This window comes from Falco peregrinus, chromosome 6 (assembly GCF_023634155.1).
Source record: "Falco peregrinus isolate bFalPer1 chromosome 6, bFalPer1.pri, whole genome shotgun sequence".
Taxonomy (NCBI): domain Eukaryota; kingdom Metazoa; phylum Chordata; class Aves; order Falconiformes; family Falconidae; genus Falco; species Falco peregrinus.
Window position 1 is genome coordinate 68,113,645 of NC_073726.1, and position 27,515 is coordinate 68,141,159.

Sequence of the window (27,515 nt, forward strand, 5' to 3'; positions counted from 1 at the left end):
TTAACAGCCCATGGTCACCAAAAAGGTGTTCCTGCTGCTGTCCTCTGCTTTTCACCAGCACAGACTGTTCTGAGCTCTTAGTGAAATTGTTTGACTAAGATAGCAAGAAACTAGCCCCACTGGAAAAGTACAGGGTCTTTTATTTTGGTTTGTTGTGCTGCTTTCTTTTTTTTACTACATTCAGCTACAAGTCCTTATATTCTCAAATGTAAAGGCAGGGGAAGATTTGAAGATAAATCCATAAACATGGAAGTTATAGAGCTTGTAACTAAAAGGCAGCTATATTTACTTGACTTTAGTATTGTAGTTTATGATAATCTAAGAAAAGGGAAATGGGGCATTATAAGGGAAATAATGGCTTAGAAGGAACCTGTGGGAAAGGATACTTTTGGAGATGGAAGACTACTCAAGGTCCTTTGTGTTTTGGAAAGTACTGTGTTACTGTAACAGAAGTTACAGTAGACTTCTCACAATGTAAATATCTGTGTCCTCTTCTTTTCAAAGGTATGGAAGTCCTGGAAATGTAACTAAAGAATACTTCGAATTCTCAGACTTCTTTTTAAAAACATATGCTGTGGGCATACAACAGGTAAGTACAGTTCATTTGGTTCTGAATGAAATCATTTTCTCTGAAGAAATGTATTTTCAGCAGTATGCTTGTACTGCAGTTCATTCATTAAACAAAAATGAACAACGTCAGGCAGGATTCCTTTTAGTGATTGAGAAGTGCAAGACAAGTGCTGATAAAACAGTATTATCATCATATATAAACATTCTAGATATATCTGAGAGAAAAAAAACTATAGATGCAGAGGCCTCATGTCATAGAAACGTGGTTTTTTCAGACCAGTCTTTAGTAAGTGCTTTTGCTGCAAACAACTTAGGCACAGTAATGTAATGACACTGTTGTATTTCAAGGAGATACAGACAGATTAGAAGGTGTCTGGAGAACAGTAATAGAAGTTACTTTATATCTAGAAAGCATATTTTATGAAAATATAGCATAAATTTGTAGTTTGCAAGGAAATTCTTTTGGGTGGGGAATGCTAATTATTTGTGAATAACATGGTGTTGTGGACACAGTTCAGTTCTGATAAAATTGCATAGAAGAAAGGCAATTTCTGTCAGAGTTCTCTTAGTTCTCTGCCAGCTCCACTGTAGGCTCCTGGGAACGTGGGCTTCCAGCATCTCCCTGGTTTGGTGGAATGGCTATAGCTACCGGGTGCCTGAAAGCCCTGAGAGTGCTGGCTCCCAGGCTTGGATGTTTTTGGCACAGCTCCTCCTCATTCAGCCCGCCATATACTGGATGACAAGGAGCAGTAGTTGCCAGGCTTTTGGCTCAGCTAAAGCTCTTGGGTGTCCAGGCTTTGGGTTACAAATTCCAAACAGACTCCTAAGAAGCCAGGAGAATGCAGTACACTCTCCTGCTCATGATTCTGGGCTCTTGATTCCCTTTGGCCTGTAAACCTTGAAAACCATCTGGGAATGCTGTTTTTTCATGTGACAAGTGTTTGGATAATGTGTATTTCCAGAATATGTGGCTCCTCAGCGTGCTGCCAGATGAAATATCCCTGACGTGACATCCACAGCCATCTTACAGCTTAAATTTCCGGTGTCTTTGATGCAGGATGCCAGACTGTTGTTGTCATTTCAAGTCAAATTTAAACTAGATTTCGAAATACCAGGGTTGTCCGCAAAAAAAACCCCACCAACTTTTCTCCATCCAGTTTGACAACAGAATTGTTTATCCCTTAGCATATTAATTTTGTGTAAATATGTAAATATTAAGAATGAAGGAGAGGAATGGTTGTGGTGAGGCTGTAAGCATTAATTGAAAAGGGGAACAGTCTAATATCTATTCCAAAATCCTTGCAATGTTTAAGTCCTTAGTGGAAAAATAGACTCCCATGGGCAGTTATCATTTGAAATACTTAAAAGTTTGTCTAAGAGATTAGGCTATGTAGCAGAGGGAGCAGTTTAGCTTTCAAGTTAAATGGACTGGACAATCTGCACATTTCTTCCATTTCTGCTCTTAAATGCTGATTTGTCACATTTTTTTGCAGACCAGTAAGAATTCTACCGTGAATATTACATTACTAAGCCTTCATTAGTTATTCATCAGTTGTTAAGTGCTGACAGTGTGGTAGAGTTTATATGAGATGTAGACAATTCTTGCCCAAGGAGCGTATCGTATAAAAGACTTGAGATCAGACTTAGTATTCCTAATAAAAGAGTTAGGTTCACAATAAGATTTGTTATAATCTTATGAAGAATTATGAAGCAGAATTGGCCTTCTGAAAAGACGTGATTCAATGTTTTGTTATGTAGTGCCCTTGATTTTTACTGTTGTTCATGTACATGCCAATTCTTACGCTTATTAACACATAAGAGTACATCTGCCATTAGTGCAGATTAGTGGCTTTGTACTGTAGGTTTTTCTTAGTACAGCAAGCCTTTATACCAAGGAAGCTTTTTGTGATGGAGTTTGTGGCAGCATGCTAGGCGATACTATCTGATGTTTACAATAGGTAATTGAAGTTAAGGGTTTTGCATCTCTTCTGATTCACAGATCTAAACGGTAACCTATTCTTCTTTTCTAGTTTAGTATTTCTATTCTTATCACTGTTCTTCCAAAGTAATTTGTTGTCTTTGGGGGCCTGTCATTAAAAAATTAATACAGACACCACTAACAGATCTAGAAGCCAACCAGTTTGAAAATATCACTGTGTCTTTTCCTTATCTATTCCAAATTTTGCTGAGGCTTGTGTAAACTGGGAGCCTGTGAACATTGCAGTATAACTTTGGCTTACAATCACAAGGGATCACATAGTAGGGCTAATAGTAAAGGTAGACATGTACATGAATGCTTGCAGGATTTGATCCTTAACATTTATGTGATCTCTGTTTTTTGGATCAAAGGCATTTCAGTGATTACTAACAGTAGAACCTCTGCTATAAAACCAATTATTCTGTCCATGTACATTCACTGAAGAGGTGGACTGCATGTCTATGCATGAGAATTTTCGGTCTTTATTTAAAAATATCAATTTATTTCTTTAGGTTCTCTTAAGAATCTTAGACCAATACAGGCAAAAAGACTATGTTGCGCCACGTGTTCTTCAGCAAACATTAAATTATCTGAACCAGGGGGTTATTCACTCTGTAACATGGAAGCAAATGAAGCCACACATACAGGTCAGTGCACAAAACCCAGTCACAAACACTGCATGTCATCAGCGTGGTTAAAATAACTCCAAAACCCCCACCAGTTCTGCAGTTTTAAAGAATGTTTCGTGAATCTTTGATGCAGCAGTCGATCTGGGCAAAAAATAGCATTTATACATTAATGCGGTTGATTTTATTGGTATTATGACTACCTTTTATTGCAGATATTGTAACCTCAATTAAGGAATCTGTTCTATAAGTTCTTTATTTTTATTTTTGAAGTCTGCCAGACAGTCATAATGTTCTGGCTTTTATTAGTTGCTAGTGTTCAGAATTGTCTATAGATTTGGAAATTCAGAATTGATTGTCATGCAAAGAGAACATCGACTATAAGGTATTGAACTCTGTGTTAAGGACATGCTTCATAAGTGAACTAAGAACAAGTGAAAAGTTATTTTTATGCTTTTATTTTTTCATGTCATAAGCTCCCTTGCTGTAGTTAATTAATCCCATGACTGTTAGGAGGAAGGACTCTGAAATCCATTCTCATGTTAAGTGTTGCAAAGGTGAGATCCTTCTGCAGAATACGATGTTCTGCTGTTCATAGACGATGTATGTCTTGAAGTGTATTTTGCATGGTACTGTATTATTATAAATATATAATTACTGATGTGTAAGGATGTTGCAGAAGGGAAGTATGTATATTGTAAGTTTATTTCTGATAGCCAAAATAAAAGAGCACTGATTAAAAGAATTTTACTTTTCAGAAAAGTAGGTTGAGTAAATTAGTGTGTAGTGGAGGGAAACTGTACTGGAATTTGATTTTATGTGTGCTTATGTGTATTTGACTTCTCTAATATTAGACTATAACAGAAGAAGTGATATTCTCTCTAATGTGCTACAAAGATGAGGATGAAGAGCTCTGGCAAGAGGATCCATATGAATATATCCGAATGAAATTCGGTAAATGTTTGTGTTTAACGTTTATTTTTTTGCTTTCATTGTAACTGTACACTATAGTCCCAATTCACAGCATGGCCACTGTAATGTCTCTGTCTTCACCAGTGTCCTGAACAATAGGAAGAAGAAAATTTGGTTCTTAAATCTCACCAATCTGTAGTTAAAAGAAGGCGGCAGATCAAGTGAGTTTTGGCCACTTGGCTGGTAGCTTTAAACTAAATGATTATCTTAACTTTTTTTCCTACTTCACATGTGCACAGTGCAGCCCAAATAGGTTGGCATGCTCACTTTTTAATGCCAGTTTCAGAATCCAGAATTGCAGTGTGCCAGCTGCCTGCAAGTTCTTGCAGCTCTCGCTTTGACCAGAAGAGGCCTGACTTGCTCTTTCCCTATTGAAAATTGTTAGTCTTCAGCATTTTGTTACCAATTATTGTTATTGAATTGTAAGACAATTAGATATATGTATTCTTTCAAAGATGTAGTGCAAAAATCTTTGGAATATCACATAGGACCATATTATGAATAATTACTGTTACTAAAAGAGTCATGTCACTGAAAAAGAGAAGGATGCTTTTAAAATACAGCAGTTTTAGCAGAAAACTCCTGTAAGCCAGGCACCATGGAGATATGTAGCATTTGGTAAACTTCCAGTTAGTTGATTTGGGATTCACATATGAGAAAACAGAATTTAAATTTTCACAGAAAAATCTTGGAGAGTTGTTAGGCAAAAAAATTAATCATGATACAGTGTTGGTCACTGGGGCACAAACACATTGCTGATTTTTGGTTCTTTCTGTGTAAATAGTGAATCCTATTTTATATATAGTTGAAACAGTTAAATACAGATCTAAATTGTATTGTGGAAGGTAAAAAACCCTTCAAGCATAAAAGTACATTAATTTGAAGTTTAGTGAGGCACATTTTCGTTTGGAACAAGAATTCCAGTAGTCTGGTAGTATTTCTTAATCATCATTTATCTTCACATTCTCAGGAAAAGTTAGTGTGTAACTTTAACCACATTTTAACATTATGTTTTTAGATCTTTTTATTTGATTTGTGTAGGGACATTTGGATTAGAACATGTTTGGCAGAACAGATTTTTTTTTTCAAGATATAAATTGTATTTTCAATGTGATTAAAGGAGGTTTACTTGTAATGAATGAAGCTAAAAAAGCTTCAGCTTTCAGCAGATTTAAAACTACCCCAGATCCAAGTACTTTTTACATACAAAAAGTTTCCCATGAGGTTTTAATAATATCAAGCCAAAAATGTGTACATATGGTACACAGATGGTGCTGGAATGTATTGTTGTTCTTCCTATAGTGGTTTTAATTAAAAAAAAGCCAGGATTTTTCATCCCTTAAATACCTGTTTTCAAAAGAATTAATGAATAAATAATGCGTTCCTAATAAAGGCAATGATGAGCCGTCAGCAGATTTGGAAGGAAAGAAGTAAATGTTTTCATAAGCTATGTGACATAAGCTTGGGTCTTACTCTTTAACCATGAAGTGAAGACCACTGTGTCAATAGTTTTGAAGTTAAATATTCACTCTGATTTTGTGATATACCACAAACAAAATGGTTTATAAAAACTTTATTGGTATGTCATTCAGAAAAGGAGTATCTTTTTTACCTTTTTTTTTCCCCCCAATTTGTTAGATGTATTTGAGGATTATGCATCCACTACAACAGCAGCACAGAATCTCCTTTATACTGCTGCAAAGAAGAGAAAAGAGGTATGGAACTAGTGTTTTTTAATTATGTGAAGTTTTCTTAACAATGTCATTTTCCCTCAAATTTGAAGATGCTATGGGAAGCTAGTCTTGAAAAATCTACTTGCTAATACATAGTCAAATGCTTTTCTGGCTGAGTGCTATTAATTATGGGAGAATTAAAATATGTGTGTATGTATAAATAAATAAGTGGATTCCTCTTGCAGCTTTACAATTAACCTGCCAGATATGAACTGAGTTGGAATAGACGCACTGGTATTTTCCAGAGTTTACAAACAGCCTCTGTCATGGCTGTTCTGAGCTTCCCAAATTAGCAGGAGGAAAAGAGAACCTGATCTTTATTAATTTTCATTGATACTATTTAAAATCCTGTTGACAGCAATGAAATTAACAAGAACAAAACCAATTTCATAGTTACTTTTTAAATGAGGGCATAGCTTTGCTGTAGATCTTTCTGTACTTAGTGATCTGTGCAGGAGTATCCAGCCGAGCCCTGGAAAGCACACAACAGTTTGCTAAAACGGCCAACTTTTTTCTGGGTACCATTTTAACATCCAGTAAACATGGAACTCTGTTTCCAGATGGATCTTCAGAGAAGAGCATAGTCAGATGGAATAGCCTATGACCTTTCCACTGCTTTATTGTCAAAAACGTCCTTGCCCACTGACCTTCTCATTTTCATAATTTGTACTGAGATTGTCAAAATGTCATAATATCTGAAAAGCACATAGTGGGTGTGGAAATGACAATAAACAATTGGTTTTGTGAAGAAACCTTTCTAAGTCTAGTCAACTGTAGAAGTTACTGCCAAAATCAATAGATTAAAATAAGTTTATGAGGGTTTTGTCCAAGGTGTTCTTGAATATGTATTATGTTCATACGTACATATACACACATGTATGTATTTATATATGTGTGACACAAGACAGAAGAGAAGTTAAGGGAAAAAAATGGTGAGGTACTGTTTGAGCCTCTTGCCTTTTCATTACCTTTTTTGATTTGCCTCAAGGCAACAATAAAAATATCTTATTTACTATTACTAATGTGAGATTTCAAGGAGATTGTTTGACAAGTTTGGCTGAAAAGTTTAAAAAGAAATCTTCTCAGTTTTAACTATGGAAAGATGTTACATGTAGTACCTCACAGTTGCTTTGGCCAAGAAAAAAATTTCTACTTTAAGTTAAAAACATTATATGATTTTTTTTAACAATGCTATTAAAATAATTTGACAAAAGGAGATTGTGTGTTTTCTGTCTTGTGTAGGTATTACCAAAAATGATGGCTTATTGCTACCAGATTCTGACAGAGCCAAACATTGATCCAAGGAAAAAAGATGGAGCTTTGCACGTTATAGGATCCCTAGCAGATATTTTACTGAAGGTAAGTGGGTAAAGAAGTGAAAAAGGTTAGTAGTTCTTATTATCAACTGCCATTTCTGATAAAGTTGTAGCTTATAAAGTATGGCTAGCCTTTGGCCATATTTATGAAGTCTGTAGAGAGATTGTACTGTGCAATAAGAATCTGTTTCTTAAAAATATTAACATTCTTTCCTGGGTTTTATATTCCCATTTTATATGCAGATTTGTCTTCTTAGGTTGCTCCAAAGCTCCGTTTGTTTGCTACAGAACAGTCCCCTGGTCCTCTCCCGCTTTCCTTGTGAAATGGAAGGGTGTTAAAAAAGCAAACATGCATTCCATCAATAACATTGCTTATGATTCTTCAGCAAACTCCTCAAACAGCCTGTGCTATTGTGGGCTGCTTCTGGTTCCAGAAAAATGTTTACTTAACATGTTGCAGGAATGTGTTGTCTAGCTTTCCAGCTTTCTTACCCTACAATGTGTGGCTTTAAGTCTTATTTCATCAGCCAGTTGGGAGTTTTGAAAATAGCTGGAAAGAGCATAGAGTTCCTATTCTTCCTCCATTTTTTTATGGACAGTACCTCAGAATTTTGATTATTTTTCTGGAATTTGAGTACACGTTTTAATCCACACTGTTGCTGTCTAATGTAATATAAATTACGGTTTCCTTTACGCTTCTGTAGACGATGGAGTCTAAAGTATGCCCCCTCCATGTCAAAAGTTATTGCCAAAAAGTTACCACTTTTAGCCTGAGAATAGCAGCGTTGTGCTGGAGGCTTCCTTTTAAAAGTAGTTTATTTTATTTTATGTATGAGTTTTCTGTGCAGGATATGTCTTCATGTTACAAGCAACATCTTAAAAACATCTACCATCTATTTTTTACCGATGTACCAATCTGTGATCTGATCTGAAATCCTGAAACATCAGTAACTTTTGTGGAAATTTTGTAGATTACGTTGGATTGTAAATGCCCTCCTTCATGCCGGAGTATAACAGTGAAAGAGAACATTGTGTTGTGAGGAGCCTTTCATCTTGACTTGGGGGTTTCTAAACCTGAGGAAATAAAAAGGATTTATTCCAGCATACCACTCTTATTTGAAATTTTCAGTCTTGAAACATGAGGTTATAATATACATTGTAAAAAAAGTAATAATCGCTGAACACTGCAGACTCCTCTCAACTCTGAATATTTTGTGTTTGGGATTTGGCAGATTGAAAAATTCCATTAACTGTTTCTGTGTAAAATACTTGATTTGTGCTTTCTGGCTGGTGAGCTGACTGAGATAATAGATTGCAAGGAGCTCGTAGACACAGCGATCCTGCCTTAACCACCTGGCTTTCCATAGTGGCTCCAGTTTAATGCCTGCAAACCTTTGACCTGTGTGCACAAGGGAAAATTCTTTTCCCTTTGTGGTTTTTCTCTGCTCAGTTCTTCATTTGCCTCTCTGAGGGCAGGGGAATCAGTGTGGGAAAAAATTATGTATGCATTGGTGAAGTAGTAGTGTGATCACCCAAGTTATATTTTGTATTGAGTGTCCCCTTTCACCCTCTTCCTATCTCAGCCACTGAATCATTCCTTTAGATGGTAACAGCATATACCTTTTCGAGTATCCTGGGGCTGTAAGTGCCCGGACGGTCCCAAGTCTCTATGCTGATGGTCCTGGCTTCCTGTGAATATCTTGGGGTTGGCCAAGGTTGTAATAATTAAGGATAATTTTCATCAAATATCCTTCTCCAGCCAAGGAGATTTCTATCACAAAGGAATTAGCTTAGTCTATTAAGAAACACACAAAAAATTGAAGTTACTTTTGTTACTTCTGATGCTTATAGTAACAGTAGGTCATTTGAAACTCATATATGTTCCATACTAAGCTTATATTTATCTTCAGGCATGTATGTACTCCTTTGTAAGAAGAATGGAGGTACTAGATCCTAATTAATTTTTTTAAGAAAAATAAGCTGGAATCAATTGCCTTAAAGAAAACGGAAAATTCCAGTTTACAGTATTGTAATGAGTAATGTGGAGTTGAATATTCTATGTACAGTTCTTTCACTTAATCTGGCTATGAACTTGCTATGCTTATGAGGTTTGTTCAGTTCAAGCTACGAGATCTAGATGTCTTTGTGAGAGAATACCTTTATGTTACATAGACAAATCATTGTATTTCCCATGGTTGATAGCTGAAATGGTTACTGACTAGAATGAAGTATGTGCAAAAAAGAATGGTCTCCAAAATTAATTTTTATTTACACCAACAGAAGAGTGTCTTCAAGGATCAAATGGAGCTGATGTTACAGAATCATGTATTTCCATTGTTCATGTCTAACCTGGGGTATCTCAGAGCTAGAGTAAGTTTACCAGTTCTTCAGTTTCAGTATTTGCCATGATCCTTAGCCTTGCAGTTCCACTTCATTCTGAATGTGAATTAAAGAAATAAAGCAAATACATAGTAAAATTTCAAATAACAACCTTGTGCAGTAGTTTTTCAGCATTTTGATTTAAAAAATGATCTGTCAGTCAAATGAATTGATGGTATTCTGTGTCATGTTAATGTTTACATCTTCAATCAGTCTGCATAATTGCAGTGGTTGTGCCCTTCTTGTGACCATTTTTTGTTAGCAGATCTCAATAACTAGAGTGGTTGGATGGCTGTGAAGAACAGGTAGGATTTCAACAGAGTAGGTAATGTCAGTTGGAGTGTAGCTTTATGAAAACCCCCTAGTGTCCATATCAGTCACAAACAAAGTTAATTTTCTTTAATTTCTGTTCTTAATTTTTTTTTCTCCCAGAAGGACCAAAACTGTGAATGCCAATTATGTACTTATGGGATTTATTGGAATTTGGGAAAGGAAATTAAGAATTGCTTGAGTGCAAAAACTGTGTTACATTCACTGTATGAATACACCGTAATTAAGAAAAAAACCCCACAACAGTACATGCGAACAGAGAGATAGTTAGCATTGGTTTTGAATCAGTTAAAAAATGCTAAAAATTGCAGTGGTCCCTAACTTGCTTTTCTTTTTGTCATGCAGTCTTGTTGGGTACTTCATTCATTCAGTGCTTTGAAATTTCACAACGAGCTAAACTTGAGGAATGCAGTAGAGTTGGCAAAGAAGAGCCTGATTGATGATAAGGAAATGCCTGTCAAAGTAGAAGCAGCCATAGCTCTTCAGACATTAATAAGCAACCAAGAGCAAGGTATGCTACAGTGATTCATCAGTTGTATACACTGATTATTTTTAATTTTTTTTTAGAGATTAGGAGGTTGGTGAAGATTTATGTAAACATTTCTAGTGTTTAAAGACATAGATTTCAGAACATTTCATCATGTTTAGACAGTTTCACTTGCTCATTAGTTACTGTATGCATCCCAGAATTCTGATTTGAAGTTTTTACAGCAGTTCTCTGCGCAAAAGAAGTTAGAATCAACATATTGCTTTCATGAAGCGAATAGCACCTGCCTTTGTTTTTCTTTAGTGAAGTGAAATAGCATGTATTTTTAAGAACAAATGCTGCCTGTGTATGAGGGCATGTATTCACCCAAAACAGTGGATCTTTGTTGTAGATGATGTTTCAGCACTGAATGTGGTAAATGTACAATTTATTTACTTTGTTAGTCTGCTAGTTATAGGCTGTAAAAGTGCCTCGGGTAGGTTTTTTGGCCTTTTTTTTTTTTTTTTTAAGTGAATTAAACTTTAAAAAATTACTTTGTTCAAGAGTACTCAGTTACTCAGTAGTTTTGAGATACTGTATATTTGTGTTTATGGATAGTTGATTTCACCTAGTTTCAATTGTTTTATTTTAGCCAAGGAATATGTGAAGCCTTATGTAAGGCCAGTTATGCAAGAGCTCTTGCACATTGTTAGAGAGACGGAAAATGATGATCTTACTAATGTAATCCAGAAGATGATCTGTGAGTACAGTCAGGAAGTAGCTACTATCGCCATTGACATGACTCAACACCTGGTAAGAGACAATAGTAAAATAACAGTCCAGTCAGAAGCACATGTCTAGTTTGGCAAACATTTAATGAACTTTGTTTGAAGTGCACACTGTTTAAAGTAATCTTTATGAAGGTCCACCTATAATATTTGCAAAACTTTGGTTTTGTATGAAACATCTTTAAAACGTGAATTTTTCAAAGATACTGAATTTTGTCACTGGCTTTAATGAGCCAAGTTCTAACTATCTCACATTTCAAATTACTTAACATCGCCAGAGTTCTCAAAAAAAGAGGTGTTTTTAATTTTCTATAGTCCCCTTTCAAAGGTAAGGAGCATATTTGTCAATGCTGACAGCTCTTACAGATAAGGCATTGCTGCTGTTGCATTAGCTATCTTGGTTTTCCATGACAAATTAGAAATGTGAGTTTGCTCTTGAATGTCAAGTTGGTTGTGTTTTTTTCATAGGCTGAAATATTTGGTAAAGTACTCCAGAGTGAGGAATATGAGGAAGTAGAGGACAAAACAGTTATGGCCATGGGCATCTTGCACACAATTGACACTATCCTGACAGTTGTGGAAGATCACAAGGAGGTGAGATTTTCTTTTATACGTCTTTTCCTCTGCTGTTCACTCGTGCCTTTTGTTCATGACAACAAGCACTTCTATGTATGTTGCATCACTTGAGTTGACATGAATGTGCATTTACTATAGCAGAATGGTGAATAGCAGAAGCAAGTGATCTCTGACAAATCTGAATTTAAAGCCCAGTTTACTTTTGTGATTTCTTAATTGTTTACCTCTCAACTTCAAGGGGAATTTATAGTCTGAGGGTAAAATCCTTAGCCCTTATTCTGGTGAACATTTCATTGGATAACGGTATTACAGACTGTTACAGTAGTTTTTAGGGAGAAATAATTTGCATAAGGCTCATTTTTTACAGTGGTGACTCATATTTTGATGTTTACCCAGCAATTTCTTGGATAGAAGTCCTAGGAATTGGTCTCCCAGTTGTGGTGCAATTTAAGTCTACATTTCACGTGCAAGGAAGAAAGAGATTCTTTCTGCCCATACCACTTGGGCTGACTGAAGTAGGAAGGAGTTCAGTGACTGACCAGAGAGGCAAAGTCAGTCAGTAACTTTAAGCTCAGTTGCCATAAAAGTGTTTTGTCCTAGATTGTTTTGCCTCTTTGTTTTACAATGAGAATGTTTCATTGCAAGTGTGAAATCTTTTTGTGAAGCTTATAATTTAAAAAGTACATTAATTAAAATACTAATTATTTTCTTGTAAGACCATTGTGTTCCTTTGGATTTCAAAACATCATTCATTCCTTTACAAGAACCCCTTGCAGCTTTTGAAAGCTAAAGTGAAATCTGGTAGTTCAGCTGAGCACCAGTAATGGTAGTTCGAAGTGGATCTTCAGGTTTTAGCCTATCCTTTGGGATTGGGGTTTTTTTGGTGTAAATTTAGCAGCTTTTTTCTGTTGTGTGAAGCACAAACTAAAATACTGTGTGGAGTGCTCTTCATCTCAGAATCTTAGATCATTTTAGAAGTGATATATGAGGCTGAAAACTCCTTAGAAATTCCTTCCCTTTCACCATTAAGTATGGAGGGAGTTTAGGGGATCATAACTTTTGAGTCAAGTGTCTGAAGGTAAGTGGATGAATCTTGGTGCTGTATTTAATCCCTTTGCTAGAAAAAGCTCAGAAGCCTGACGTCCTAACATGAAATTTCTGTATTTGCTGGTTTTAGACTTACAATGTGGCTATATAGATCTCCTTGTAATTTAATTCATAAATGTAGTCCTTCTGTCCAACGTGGCAAGGCTGAGTCCTGACTTCAGTACAGTTGTATGCTCCCAGTTTCTGCATGTATTCTTCTTGCTGAGTCTACTCTGGGAAGCTCTCTGTAGACATCTTAAGGAAAAGCATCTCTTCCTTTCTTCCTTTTAACTCTTCTACTTCAAAGATTTTGGTTTGAATACAATGTTACTTTATATCCAGACAGGGCAAGAGAGAGAGTTATTGATAGGATCTGTGGAATAACCATAAAATGAGGTATTTTTTTTTAAATTAAGAAAAATGCTTTAAGTGACATGTCTTAAAGCAATACTGTGTATTGCAAAGTGCAGTACTTATATCAGTAAGACCTTATTTCATAATATTGTGACTGTTAATGCAGCATTTAAAAAGTGATTTTTGCTTTGAAGAACTTCTCAAACTGAATTAGTCAAATACGTTGATTAAATTACTGTATTTCTGAGTTTTTAAATAAACTGCTTTATGTTTTCATTTCAGATAACTCAACAGCTCGAGAGTATTTGTCTACAGATCATTGGCCTTGTTTTGCAGAAACATGTTATAGGTATGTTTTAGAGATAATTTGTAGAAACACATGTTTTTACATTAAAAGTTCTTAAATTAATTATTGCAAACAATACTATGTTTCTGAAGAGAACTTCATCTTTTTTTGTGTGTGCTATTTTAAAGAAAAAAAGGTGTTAATTTTTATTTATGATTTGTTTCTCCTGATGCCCTCTTGTGCATTAGTCAGGCTGGTTCCTGTGGTTTGGAGGTCAGACGCAAATGCAGAAGATGCAGTTCTGATTATAGTTCTAGCTAGCTGTGTTAAAGGACAATGTCTACAATTATATTGGTATTTTATGGACACGGTCTGCAATTAAATTACTGCTTTATCAGTACCCTGCACTAAATAGCTACAGTTTTGTAATAAGGTCTTTAAGAAAAAACAAAGGTTGAGAAAATAAAAATATTTTTCAGTAAATTGTTTCAAAGCAATGCCTTTGATGTGCTGGTAATACATTTTTCGGGTGTGTTCCATTATAATGGAAAACTGTGCATAGTTTTGTAAATATAGGCCAACATATGGCCCATTCAAAAGAGTCTTTTCCAATTTGTTTTATTTTTCTACATACTGATTTCGTTACTAATTACTGTCCTTTAGTTGTTATATAACTTGGGGGTTGGTTTCAGATTTCAAGGTATTTGCAAGCTATTTTTTTAAAGCACCTCCCTTCAAATTGTTTTTCCTTTCCAGAGTTTTATGAAGAAATTCTCTCCTTGGCCTACAGCTTGACGTGCCAGATGATTTCACCTCAAATGTGGCAGCTTTTAGGTGTTCTATATGAGGTTTTCCAGCAGGATTGCTTTGAGTACTTTGCAGGTATGATCACTTCTATTCATGTTTCCACTGTTTGGGAATTAATCTCTGAAGATGACCTTAATAAGGGTCGCTTCCATTTAGTGTCTTGCTTTGAATTGATCAAGTATTTGAGTCATACCCTGGCCGTCTGTTTAGCGTAGGAGTATGACAGGAGCATATTTAACTAGAAGCATGTTCAAATCTGTCAGTGTGATCAGTTGTTGTAGGAGGTCCTGAACTCAAAGAAAGTTGAAATACGCGAAGCTAATGTGAAACCACAAATTAATTAAAATGTGATCCTATTCTATTTCCTCTTCTGAGAATGCACTCTGCATGGTGCACTTTATGAAGAATTCTGCTAAAACAGACTTTTGCAGAGTTTGAATTTGCAACCATATCCAAGAATCTGAGCTAATGAATTAATTACAGAACTACAGCCTCACTGGTTAGTACTTGCATGTATTAGTTGTAATTTTTTTCTCTTTTGCTCTCCCTGTTCCACAGATATGATGCCTCTCTTGCATAATTATGTGACCATTGACACTGATACTTTACTGTCTAACCCAAAACACTTAGAAATCATTTATGCTATGTGTAAAAAGGTAAGGCTTCTGATTCTTACTGTTGCATTTATCACTGGTACTTAACAGTCAGATTAAGTGGAATGACCTGAATGTCCCAGGTGCTGGCCAGTCATTTCAGAACGAAATGAAATTTAGTCTCTGCTCAGTTCCAAGTACAGATAGCACCTTCACACTTTTTAAGTGACATGCTTTTTAAAAAATTACATGCACAAATCTGTGTGGGAGAAAGTTGCTGTTCATCTTGACTTTCTTCTATGAACAGCTTTTTTGGTAAGTAGAGGAATTAATGAAGCCTGATTTCCTTGGGTCGCGTATCTTGTGATTGGATTCTCTAGTTGTCAGCTAAGGTGTGAATTCATTTGAAGTTCTTTCTACATGTGTAATGTTTCTCTTTTACGCTGATTCTCTCATGTGTAACAAAGTATGAGATCCTGCTCCAGCCTTTCTCTAATTTTGGCCATTTTAAAGTGTTAGGCATCTAGCTACCTGCTTATTTTTAAGAAACTTACAGAAATTGAGAATTCTGCTTCTTTGTCAGGTTTGATTGGCACTGACCATAGAGTTGAAATGTACTGAGAAGAAGCAGTCAGTTTCAAACATATGTGCATATACATAGAGTGATTGCATACATCTTGTTTTTAATCAGACACTGGCCTAAAGGTAGGATTTCGCTTTGCCAGGCTGTTAATCTGCCAATATTTATTAGAATTGAAGTAAAAAAAATGGAAACAGAATGTGGAAAACGGCAATGATTCTTGTAAGTAACATTTCCTTTAAAAAAGAGAAAGTGATGACATGTAAAGAATACTAACATTCATAAAGAACTATAGAAATTTCTTCTAAAATTTTAAATTAATCTTTAGCCACTTTTCTTTGTTTATGCCCTGTAGAGATGATTTTTTTATGTGTCTTAATTCCTCACAAAATAAAGCATGAATAGGCGTGTATACGCTGTGTAGAGGTTTTCTGATGTATGCAGGTACAGGAACACTTGCTTTCAAAGTTGTCAGTGGTTAACACTGACAAACTAAATTGTCTTTCTGGTTGGTAGGTATTAACAGGAGATGCAGGAGAAGATGCAGAGTGCCATGCAGCTAAACTCCTAGAAGTAATTGTTCTTCAATGCAAAGGACGGGGTATTGACCAGGTGATATATATTGAACAGGTTTTCTCTTTTACTGGTTTCCAGTAATATGTGTCTGATTCCTGAGGAAAGCAGTTGGAATTCAAGAGTTTGAGTGTAATGTAAAGTGTAGGAATGGAGACAGAAAGAAGTAAACGAGCTCAGGAGAGTTTGTAAGTTTGGGGGTTTTCTTTTTTTTGGTGATTAGATATTAGTGGGCATGACTGGAAAATGAATATAGATGATAAGTATATAGTATGATGTGCAGGATTGTCTGTTTTTGCCTTCTCCTAATAGGATTTCCCTTTTGATGCAAACCACATTGTTAAAACTATTGTGGCTGAGAGATTAACTATACATACCCAATTACTGAAGCTGTTTCTCCAAGCAATATGGACTAGACTCTTTTTAATATTTTGAGTTACTCAGTGCATTTGGGAATGAAGAATTTTTAGCATGGGTGGATTGTGATTGCTGGGAAAAACATATTCATAATTTTTAAGAGTTTCTTAGAAGACACTTTTAGCTAGTAGTCATTTTCCTATTAAGGGCTAAATTCTGGTCTCATTCTTTACATAATGTTCCAACCTAAATTATTTTAATATGTGTTGCCACAGTGCAATCTGTGGACTTCAGTGATAAGTTTTCAGTTAATTTCACTGAAACCAATATAACTTTACTAATGTAAATCTGAAGTCATTGAAGATAAAAACGTTCCCTGAAAGATTTTATTTTTAAAGGAAACCTGGAAGGGATTACAGTGAATTGTATGCATTTGCATTGAAATAAGTATGTGTTGGAAGGCTTAGCTGAGCTCCACAACTCTGTGAATTGAAATGATTTTTTTATTTTATGCAACTCATAAACTAAAACATTCATAATGCTTCCCAAATTGTTATAAAGAATAAACCTTTACATTGAAATAGATGTAAATGTTTATTTCATTGTGTAGAAATTGTGCGTACTTGCTTTTATCTGAATAAACACACCTATTTCAAACTTCTATAAGAAATTTAACACTACTTTATGTTTATTAGGAAAAAACTTCTTTTCTTTGTCTTGCTGATTTAGGTAGTTTCATTTTTAATGCCTGTTAGTTTTGAAATTGTTGATTTATTTAAAGATCAGAATATCTTTGACTTCTTTTCTAAACCTTTTATAAGTGCTAGAATGAATTCCACCAAATGGCCCCAAATATTCTCCTCTGTGCTGAGAATAACATTGGCAATTTTTAGCTCAGAAAATAGCTGTTTTGGAGAAGATTTATAATCATGTGATCAGAGGCTTAAAATGCTTTTATGCTAGGAAGTTAATAGAATATGTTCCTAGGTTATACCTGGACTTAACTGAAGTTAACTCTGATTAACTCAATTCTGATAAAATTATTGTAAACTTTTGTATAATCTGGCAACATACATAACGCATGTTTGTTGGGGATTTTTTTCTCTTTTCTTCTCCTTTATATTTATATGCTCAGTGTATTCCACTTTTTGTGGAGGCTGTTCTGGAGCGGTTAACTAGAGGAGTTAAAACAAGCGAGCTTCGTACCATGTGTCTTCAGGTTGCCATAGCTGCACTCTACTACAATCCTGACCTACTTCTGCACACCTTAGAGAACATCAGATTTCCACACAATCCGGAGCCTATCACTGCACAGTTCATAAACCAATGGATGAATGACACGGACTGTTTTCTTGGGCAAGTATTGTGGTTTTTCTTTCAGAGGTCTATGGTTTTGATCTTTTTTTGTTCACTTCTGTTTGTGTCCCTAGTCATGTTGGTGGAAGAGTTCTCATTCCTTGATGAGTCTATATAACAGAAATCCACACCAGATCTAATGGCTGTGATGCCAGTAAAGGTGACCGTGTAACTTTTTCAGGTCTGTTCAGCTGTGTGCTGAATTTTCTGTGCTGTGAGGATACAAGGGTACATTACAGGTCATATTTTAGGTTAATTTTAAGTTCCTTAATCACAAACTATCTGCTTCTCCAGCATGCATTGAGGGTAGTATTCAGAGCTGACCAGCAGGATTTCAGCGAGATGTTAACCTTTTTTCTGAAATACCGTATGCATATTTTCTGTTACATATTTTATGAAGTATTTTTAACTGCTCCATTTAAAGTTTTTAAAAAAATTATTCCGTCCAATGAATCCAACATGCTGATTTTAATGCCTGCGAGTTGTTGATGATCAACTTGCATATTTATCATTATGCCACTGATGTACTGACTGTTCAGCATACTCCTGAACTTAAACTTCATTCTGGACCTCCCTTGAACATGTGTACACTCACTAGTGTGCACTTGGGCAGGAGCTGAACATTGGTGAAGTAAATGAAGGTGGACAAAGCCTGTCATCACGTGGCTAAGCATGCACTTGATGCTGGGTGGATGTCAAGTCCAGTGCTTGACAGTTAGTGCTTGCGTCTCAGCTGAGATGTGGTGTCTGACTGTGAGATTCAAATCTACTTAAGGACCAAGCAGACAGTCAGATACAGTAAACAGCTACCTCTTACCTTACTGCTGTGAGTTACGTTCTGTCATTGCAGGCTGACATCTGACTGCAGGTGTACGGGCAGGCTTAGAATGTGTCTTTTCTGTGCATAATGTATGCCAGCAGACTAAGTGAAGCATCAGTATGGTCAGAGTCATGCCACGAATGAGCACAGACCAAGACAGGCAGCTCCTGACCCATAGATGCATACCTTATTTTAGGTTGTCGTTCTTTTCCTACCTGTTTTTTATTGGTACAGTCTTGTCTTTCCAATTTCCAACAAGTCTCTAGGGGCCTTCTTACAAGGTGGTTTCTCCATTCCCTGGTCATCCAAGTAGCTTTCCTCCATACCGGTTCTTCAGTTAATCTTCCCTGAACAGAATTGTATGCCATCTTGATATAGCTACATTATTGCCTCAGTGTTTAGAACTGAACTTAGAACGAATTTAGAACTGTGTGGTGCATTATAGCACTGCAGTACCTTTTTCATAACTGTCATAAAATAGTGACTCCCAGTCAATCAGTGACCAACTGATATACGTGGGTTTTGCTCTCAGCATGTCCTTTGTATTATTTTTAAAGCACATACCAAATGTACACAGTAAAAATTATTTTCCTCCCTCCTGTGTCATAAGTACACATTTTAGTGGGATGAGAATGAAAGTGTAGTAGTTGGTAGAGTTGCAGCATAGACTACCTTATTTTAGGTCTGTGAACAGTTCATATTATCACGAGCATTCTGACCACTTCTACATGATACACATATTAAATGTCTACGTACATCCTGTATCTTAACATAAATACATGTGTTATCAATTAGAGGGGTTACTTGAGTTGATGACAAATAAGGCATAAAGGACCCAATGTACTTCGTTTCTTTGGAGTGCCAGTGGCTGAAAAATGGCACTTTTAAGCCTGCCTCTCCCACACCTTATGGTAATACTATTGTTAATTATTAGATTGTTTTTATATCTACCTAATTTAGAAAAGAGCAAGATTTCCATGTACCATTTTTTTTTGTGACTGAAGCAAAATTCTTGAGATTCAGCTCTTTGTGCTGTCACTTTTTTCTACTGCATATCAAATGCTGAATGCATACAGAGACAGTAGGAAGGAAGATATTCCTCACAGAAGGTAAACTTGTCATTCCTTTTTTAAAAGAAATAAAAAATGAAAGAGATGTATAGCCTTAAACCGTTCATCCCTGGAGCATTCAGAGAGAAACTAGTCGGATACAGATTCAGAGGACTGCAGATCTGACTAGGCTCCAAGCTGAAGTACTCCTGTGAGCTACAGCTTAGCTTTCAGTTCTTTTGTGTTGCTTTTCAAAAAGCATTAACTACTCCAACTACTGTGCAACTAAATTATCTTTCAGAGCTGAAACAAAAGTTGACAACACCTATGAAAATGAAACACTGAGATCATGATGCTAGATTCTGATCAGACTCTGCACTTGAATGGCAGCAGCAGACTAAAATGTATCTCTTTGATCTGCTGCTACCAGCAGTGCAATAAATATCTGTAATATTGCTTAAATCTAAAAGTGACTCTTTCTTCAGTGCTGTCTCCTCAGTACGTGACTTCCAGGTGTAAGGCTTTTGCTATAGTATTGCTTGTTGGGCACTGCGATGCGATGTAAGGAACTTCTTCCTCCCTTTCCCTCAGGACAGCACTGCTTCTGGAAGACCATTTATTTTAGTAAGGGTAGTAAAGGCCATCATCTGAAGAGCAGCCCGATATTCAGAGGCCTAATTGAACAGGGGAAGACAGAAATGCAAACAAATTCTGGCTTGATTGAAACCCTTTCTTGGGTCCACCCCTGCAGACTTCATGTCTTCATCAGTGAAGACAACAGTGGGAAGCCTGATTTGTACAGTCCTTTTTCTCACCAGCCATCATTCACTGCTGCTTTGGTTTACAGTTAGATTGCTTTCCAGCAAGAGGCAGTTCTAGGCTTAAATTCAAATCAGTTGGAAGACTCACAGATCCTAGAGAAATTGGAGATCAAAGTAGATCCACCTCCAGGTGTGAAGGGCCAGGTACTGCCATTTCTTTGTCAGCCCTGCAGGAAACCTGTGACCTACCAGTAACAGTGGCTCTTCAGGATGCTTTGTCCATGTAAATCTCACAAGTCTTAATACCGATAGATCGTGCTCTGCCAGCGGTGGGGATGTGCATGCCTGCATGCGCTCAGGCTGCTGCCAATGGTGTTTGCCAAAAGAATGCAGTATTTCTTGAGCAGCGCTTGTGAACACATGAGGTGGAATCCATGGGAATAAGACATCTTGTAGGGGGAAAAGCAGTTAGGGTAAGATAAGTAACTGTTTTTCCATGTTATTAAAAACATGAAAACTATTTAAAACTAATTAGAAATTTGTAATATTAAAAATGATCCAGGTAAGGAGAGCTCAGAACTCGTCGTAAAAATCCAGTATGTCATTGTGGATGTTACGTATCTGTGGATGTGTGCCCATAATGCCTGTGTACCATAGTATATTGTATTTATTATTTCTAAATGTTCTCTACAATAACTTCAAACTGAAAAGCCATTTGTAGAAACATTTGTTCCTTACTGCTTTCCACCTTTTCCTTGACAGCTGAAATTTGGGTGAGACTTCTGCATGACTTATGCTTACTCTCATACTAAAAAATTATTCTGTGGAAACTAGGCTGAGAGGAAAAACTAACTTGCTTAAACCCCCCCCCCCCAGTAAGTGATTTTATTGTGTTAGAAGCTGCATAGGGGGATTTGCTTAAGAGGAGTTTAAATAGTTAGAAATCCTAGTTTTCTTGGAGTTGTATATAAAATCCCAGTCTTATATAGGAAAACAGGGTTAGTTCCAACTTTGCAACTAGGAGGAGATAGCAAATTATTTGCAATTTGTCCAGGAACTGGATTGAAGAGAAAGCAACTTGATCCTCACATAAAGGAGCATGGTAAACCAGTAAAGGCAAGGCTTAGTGATTTCCCTTTGAAATACTTTCAGCTTTGTTTAAAATACAAAAGATTCTTAGATCTTTTTTTCCTGTATTGGAAGGAAGTGTATTAGCAAGAAAAGGTCCTGTAAATTATGAAGACCACACACAGCTTGTTAAAAATAGGCTTTCCTAGGAGCCATGCATTGCACTGCCATGTGTTGTGTGTTTAGCACTACAGGCTTGATATGCCATTGAGGGAGCAAGCAGAGTCTGTGACTGTTAGGGAGGATTGATGTGTACTGCTAAGCAGACAAGTATGGGTCTGAAAGTATAAAGCACTGAGGAAATTCATATCCAGGGTCCCTCATGCAGACAGAAGGGTGCTGAAGTAATGAACCCTTTGACAGCAAAGGAATGGTCCTGAAAGCATTCTTTGCCATTACAAAAATACATAAATGACATAGAATTCTGTTTGCTTGTTCTGGCCTGTGGGTACTTGATACAGCTGGGGCATAGTAGAATGCTGAACTTTCAGGCAAGGCAGATGCTTATCCTGCTATTTGTCTCTGCTGGCAGGTGGAAGAAACAAGTCTCCTTCTGGCTCAGGTTTACTAAAGATGGCTTGATGCCTGGATTTCTGCTGTCCTGCTGGGGTTTCTAATAACATGCATATTCTGAAGACATGTTCATTCTTATAATTTCTCTGTTTAGAAGCTTGAAAATTGAGCATGACAAATATACTGTGGTTTTTGGCCATTTGCGCTGCATCCTAATGATGACTCCCTTTTAAACAGCAATGCTTGATTCTTGCACTTTTGTTTGCTGTCAAGAAAAGATAATGGAGTATGAAGCTAAGCCACTACTTACTAGAATTTTCTTACATTTTACTGTGTTGCATTTTGCAGTTGACATTGTGTAATGGTAGCTTTTTCAAATGTATTATAAATGCGAATTGTCATTAACTACTCTGGCACATACACTGAAATTGCTTCATTATACATTTGAGGCTTAAAGAAATTTTCATGGCTTTTCAGTGTCAAGATGCAGGATAGAAGTGTTGTGCATAGATTACAGAGCTTTGGTCAAACTTGAATGAAGGTGCTGGCAGAGTGAGGAGGTAGAGAAAGTTCTTTCCTCTTGTACTTGCAGTGAAGACAATTCTCCCAGCAAAGCAATGCTTCATTCGTAGGTAGCATCGTCTGTAACTTGGAGCAAATGGTGATGAGCTTGTTTTCAACACAGAAAAACTGACAAGAGTAAGGAGTTTAGGTATTTTTTTTTTTTTTTTTTTTTTTTTTTTCTGTGAAAGCAGACCCTGTTCCCCTGACTCGGTTTCCTTGGTTGATTTGTATGCCCTCTTTTGTGCCCCATTCCTTCTGAAAAGAAGGCATTGCTGTTAGCAGTGATGGAAAGAAACTCTCTGCCTTTTGCATTTTGGTACATTTTTCAACACGTGTAATGGAGCAGCCAAACTCAACATGACAAAACATGTCATTGGATAGGCTAGTTGACTTTGCTTTTCTTGGAAGGTCTTCTGCGATCATCATGTTTCATGTGGTAATATATATTTTATTGTTGTTGTCAACTGCTCTGAGAATGGAATCACTTCACAAAGTTCTAACAGAACTAACAAAATGAGAGGTGTAATAAAATCCCTCCAGGTCCCCAGCCTTGTTTAAGCATATGTAAAGTTCAGAAAGCTGTAATACATGATCACTTATATTACTTAAAGAATATTATAATTCAATAGCATGTTATTTGGGATCTTTGTTAATGAAATTGTAAGCACCTTGGAACTGGATTTCTGTAGCAGTTTTTGAAGTGGTGGATTGAGCTGGCTGTTCCACTGTAAGCTTTATTGTATTCTTTGCTGCACGTCTTACTAGTTTATTCTCTCTCAACTCATATCTTCTTCATTCCAAAATAAAACTGATCCGCTAATGGAAGTGTCTACCAAGAGTCTGGAGGATGGACATTTTCTGGCAGTTCTAGAGGTTTGCTTGGTTTCTGTAGGTCTTGCTGAAACTTCTTGCTGTGACTACTTGTCCTGCAGAAGACTTGCATAGAAGCTGTCAGCATTAAATTGAACAGTTCAAACAAAACAAGCTCCTCTCAAGTGCCCTTAATAGCAAAATAGCATAATGTTAGAGGAGAGTTGAATACTACTGGTGTTTTCAGTAAAGGAGGACCAAAGAGTATCTGCAGAGGCAGTTAGAGAATTCTCCCTGTCTTGTTTGCAAATAGCTTCTGTTTCTGGAGGTGAAAATCAATTCTTATTTTTAAGAGCACAGGCTCTTACCTAGTTTCCTGGTTGTGGTCACATAAAAATCTTTTTGCTACTAGCTTCGTGATTTTTTTCCCCTTCAATTATCTACAGTTTTTGTTTTACTGGAGGTCTGCTCATTTGCAAATTCCCTGTTTGAGAGTACTGCCAGTTATTCTTGATACAGTGGAGTTATTTCCCTGCTTTCACTGGAGTTAGCAATGTGTCTCAAGTTAGTGTTAGCAATTGGATGTGTAATACAGCCATTCTGATGGACTCTTCGTAAACATGTTTAAATGCAGCTAACCCTGTGGCACTCCATAAATACACACTGCAATTCAGTGCATTCCTTCTTATCATTACTCTTCACTAATAGTATTTTGCTAATTTCAGTCCCTGCAACAGTACTGCTATCGAAGCCAAGGCAAATTAATTTTCCATTCTATTTAATGATGATAAGCTGTATCAAATGCTTTATTACAGACAAGATATTCTACATAACTATTAAACAGTATTTATTCAGCATTCCAAACTTTGCATTTGGTAATCAGAAACAGTTGTTCCAGGATTTTGACCAGTTATTGAAAGGTATGTAAATGTTACTGGGCAAGTACTTTTGAGTGGGGAATTTAGATTCAGAACAAATGAAATCATGTGTTTAGGATCATCCAGCGTAGGCTCTGAGCATAGTCTCTGTGACATTGTCTTCTGCCCTGTCAAGCACTAGGACTTTAAAGCTCTCTACATATCCTTGCAGTAAGAATCTGCTTTTTGTCCTAACAAGTGTGTGTTGTTTCAGACTCCATGACAGGAAGATGTGTATAATAGGACTGAGCATCCTAATGGAATTGCAGAACCGACCGCCTGCAGTGGATGCTGTGGCTGCCCAGATTGTCCCTTCAATCCTCCTCCTCTTCTTGGGCTTAAAACAAGTTTGCGCCTCACGGGAACTCACAGAACATGAGGATCATGCTAAAGATGAAAAACACGTTGCAGAAGATAATGGTAAAATCTCCCCTTTTCACATTGTGGATTTTGTCTGGATTTAATTTAAAGGGGGTAAGAAATTGCAGTTCATTTTTAAGACTTATTAGTCTGCTGGAAATAGCTCGTCTTACTGGGTGCTTGAAAGATCATCTTAGGAATTGATTTTTCCTTCCAAAATGTGATCAAAATGTTTCAGTGTATAACAGCTAACACTTTGTGAAAGGGTAGTATTGGTTTAAGAGTAACAATAAAACTTGTAAATCTACTCTTCTGGGTTGTGCATGTGCTCCATCTTCTCACATAACCAGGACTGCACTGGTTATATTCTTGATCCCTGGAAGGAAGCTGTTCCTAGTACCCAACTATTTGAAAGACCTGTTTGGTTGAACTTTGAAGGAAATCCTAGCAAGTCTTTGTCCAAATGGAAAGTGATTTGCTAAGTGGGGTTTGAGACAGCAGAGGTTCCTGGAGTAGACAGACCTCTTACTGCTGTGTCTGCCAGAAGAGAAAAACCACCAAAGAATACCCTGTGGGGGGAATTGTGGGGAGTGAATTTTACACAGCGTTGCAGGGAGATTTATGTGACTGTATTTGACTTGGAACAGGAGGTAGATTGTTTGAGGTCTGAAAATTAGATTGGATGTAAGACAATTATGTAATACACTCCCATTCCACACTTGATTGTTCTGTAATGGAATTAAGGATTCTTCTCAATGCATAGGAATACAGTGTGGAAACAGCACAGTAATTTTCAAATCTCTGACCTGTCATTCAGTCCCAGCTTGTGGCAGATATAGTCATCTTCATTCTTTCTAAACTGTTAACACAGGAAGAGCTGAAGGTTTGGAAAGGGTCTTTTTTATCTTGTTTATAAATCAGAAATACTTTTCTGTAACAAACAGCAGTGTTAGAATTGCATATTGGAGTTGCATTTAATTCAGGATATAATAGTTGTTTCATAAGCAGAATGAAAGGTAAAGCTGAGTGAAAGAAGCTATTTTAACTTTATTCAAATAAGGGAGCATTCTGAAGACTACCAGGCAGACTTTTGGCCTACATCTGGTTTTCTCTTTGTTTTGTATCAATTTGTGAAGTCTATGCAAGTCTCTATGTGTTCATAATTTCAAAAGCACAGTGATGGAACACTTTGTCAAAGACACAATTCCTCAAAATTTTTGGATCTTTTAATTGCACGGTGACTGCATAAATGAAAGAAGAAAAAAGATGGCAGTTTCACATTCTCCAGGTGTGTTCAGAAACAAAAGTTTAACTGATCTTGAATGTAGAAAGCATTTTAATGGCTTCATTTTTCCAGTCCTTCTGAGACTTTGAGGGAAGGGTGTTAACAGAGGGTCCCCTTTCCAGCCAAGCCCTAGACTTACTAATTGTTCTTCGTTCGTAAGTCATTGCTTCCTTAAACTTTTTAAACTTTTTAAACAAAATTCATCGATGCCTTTGCAGAAGAGATACCAAGTGATGAGGAGGAGGCAAATGAAGTGAGCCAGGTGATGCAAGACAACCATGGTGGAGGAGGAGGAGGAGGTGATGGTGGAGGTGGAGAGGAAGAGGACGAAGATGATGATGATGATGACGACTGGGATGAAGATGCATTGGAAGAAACTGCTCTTGAAGGGTTCAGCACACCTCTTGACCTTGAAAATGGTGTTGATGAATACCAGTTTTTTACACAAGCACTTTTAAGTATGTGTTTGCTAATTGGCAGAATGATGTGATGAAATAGTCTGGAGATGTTGATGAGCATCAGGAAAAACCCTTTTCTTTGTTACAAGTAATAATTTAGCTTATTGAAACTGGAAAAGGCGATCTTGCTTTCTAATGTTAGTCCTAAGAATTTTTGGCTTACAAGTACTGCAAAAAACAAATGGTAGCAAATACAGCCAGAGATTAATCCTCTTCATGGTCTCTTTCAGAACTTTTCAGTCACAGCCTAAATAAGTGGGACTCGGTCACTAGAGGGACTCCTATATGTAGAAATATTTGTCACTTTCTAGATGTTAAAATCATAATGGAGAAATTATTTTCTCCCTTTCCTGTTTGACTAATCCTGTTGCTTTTAGTTTTGCTATGAGTTTTAAATTAGAAGATCCACCTCATGAATAATGGCCACAAAGTTTCTGTTTCAGAAAGCAGAGGATGTAATTAAGTTCCCCAAACTAGATTGCCTCTATTATAGCTGGGATTCTGTGCTAAGAAAACTGACAGGAATACTGAACCTGTTTTGCAGTGCAAAATCTGTTTTAAAACCAACCAGGGATTCTGTGTGTTTCATTTTGTTCTTCTGAAATTAACTTGCAGTGTAACCTGATAATCGTTTTTCATCCATGCCTGTTCCGACAGCGGTGCAGAGCCGAGACGCAGCCTGGTACCATTCACTGACAGCACCGCTGAGTGAGGATCAGAAGAAACAGCTGCAGGAAATTTATACATTAGCAGAACACCGGCGAAATGCTGCAGGTAAGTCACTTCTCTGGGGCCATTTTATCTGTTTCAGGGATGTTGGAACTGAATCTAATCTGTAACAACAGAAAGTGTAAATCTCTGCGCTAATTAACATTTTCTGAGTAGTGTGAGCAGGATATTATGCTTATATTATTCCTTGCCTGGAAGTGTGTGTTACTCAGAGAGATTACTGTTGCTTCTAATTAATTGCCTTCTTACTGACGTGTGCTGCTGTTTGAAGAGGTTATGAACTAGTTTTGCACAATCTGACATTTGAAATGAAGAGCAAATTAAGGCAATACCTAGCTGTCAGCCAGGCATTTGATGAAGAAAATACTATAGATTATTATGTGTCTAACAGTTTT

At 36.7% G+C, this 27,515-nt stretch overlaps 1 protein-coding gene across 4 annotated transcripts in view; it reads left to right on the plus strand.

Moving 5' to 3' along the window:
* Nucleotides 1-27,515, plus strand: part of IPO8 (importin 8) — a 50,930-nt gene that overhangs the window by 16,656 nt on the left and 6,759 nt on the right. For all 4 annotated transcript variants that reach the window (XM_055807851.1, XM_055807849.1, XM_013302701.3 and 1 more), the window contains exons 8-24: nt 505-589; nt 3,061-3,195; nt 4,029-4,128; nt 5,785-5,861; nt 7,122-7,238; nt 9,476-9,565; nt 10,250-10,415; nt 11,023-11,183; nt 11,627-11,752; nt 13,457-13,523; nt 14,217-14,342; nt 14,826-14,923; nt 15,957-16,052; nt 17,506-17,726; nt 24,503-24,708; nt 26,152-26,391; nt 27,049-27,165. In XM_055807851.1, coding sequence (XP_055663826.1) covers nt 505-589; nt 3,061-3,195; nt 4,029-4,128; nt 5,785-5,861; nt 7,122-7,238; nt 9,476-9,565; nt 10,250-10,415; nt 11,023-11,183; nt 11,627-11,752; nt 13,457-13,523; nt 14,217-14,342; nt 14,826-14,923; nt 15,957-16,052; nt 17,506-17,726; nt 24,503-24,708; nt 26,152-26,391; nt 27,049-27,165 — 2,228 coding nt within the window. The remainder of the gene's footprint in view (nt 1-504; nt 590-3,060; nt 3,196-4,028; nt 4,129-5,784; nt 5,862-7,121; nt 7,239-9,475; nt 9,566-10,249; nt 10,416-11,022; nt 11,184-11,626; nt 11,753-13,456; nt 13,524-14,216; nt 14,343-14,825; nt 14,924-15,956; nt 16,053-17,505; nt 17,727-24,502; nt 24,709-26,151; nt 26,392-27,048; nt 27,166-27,515) is intronic.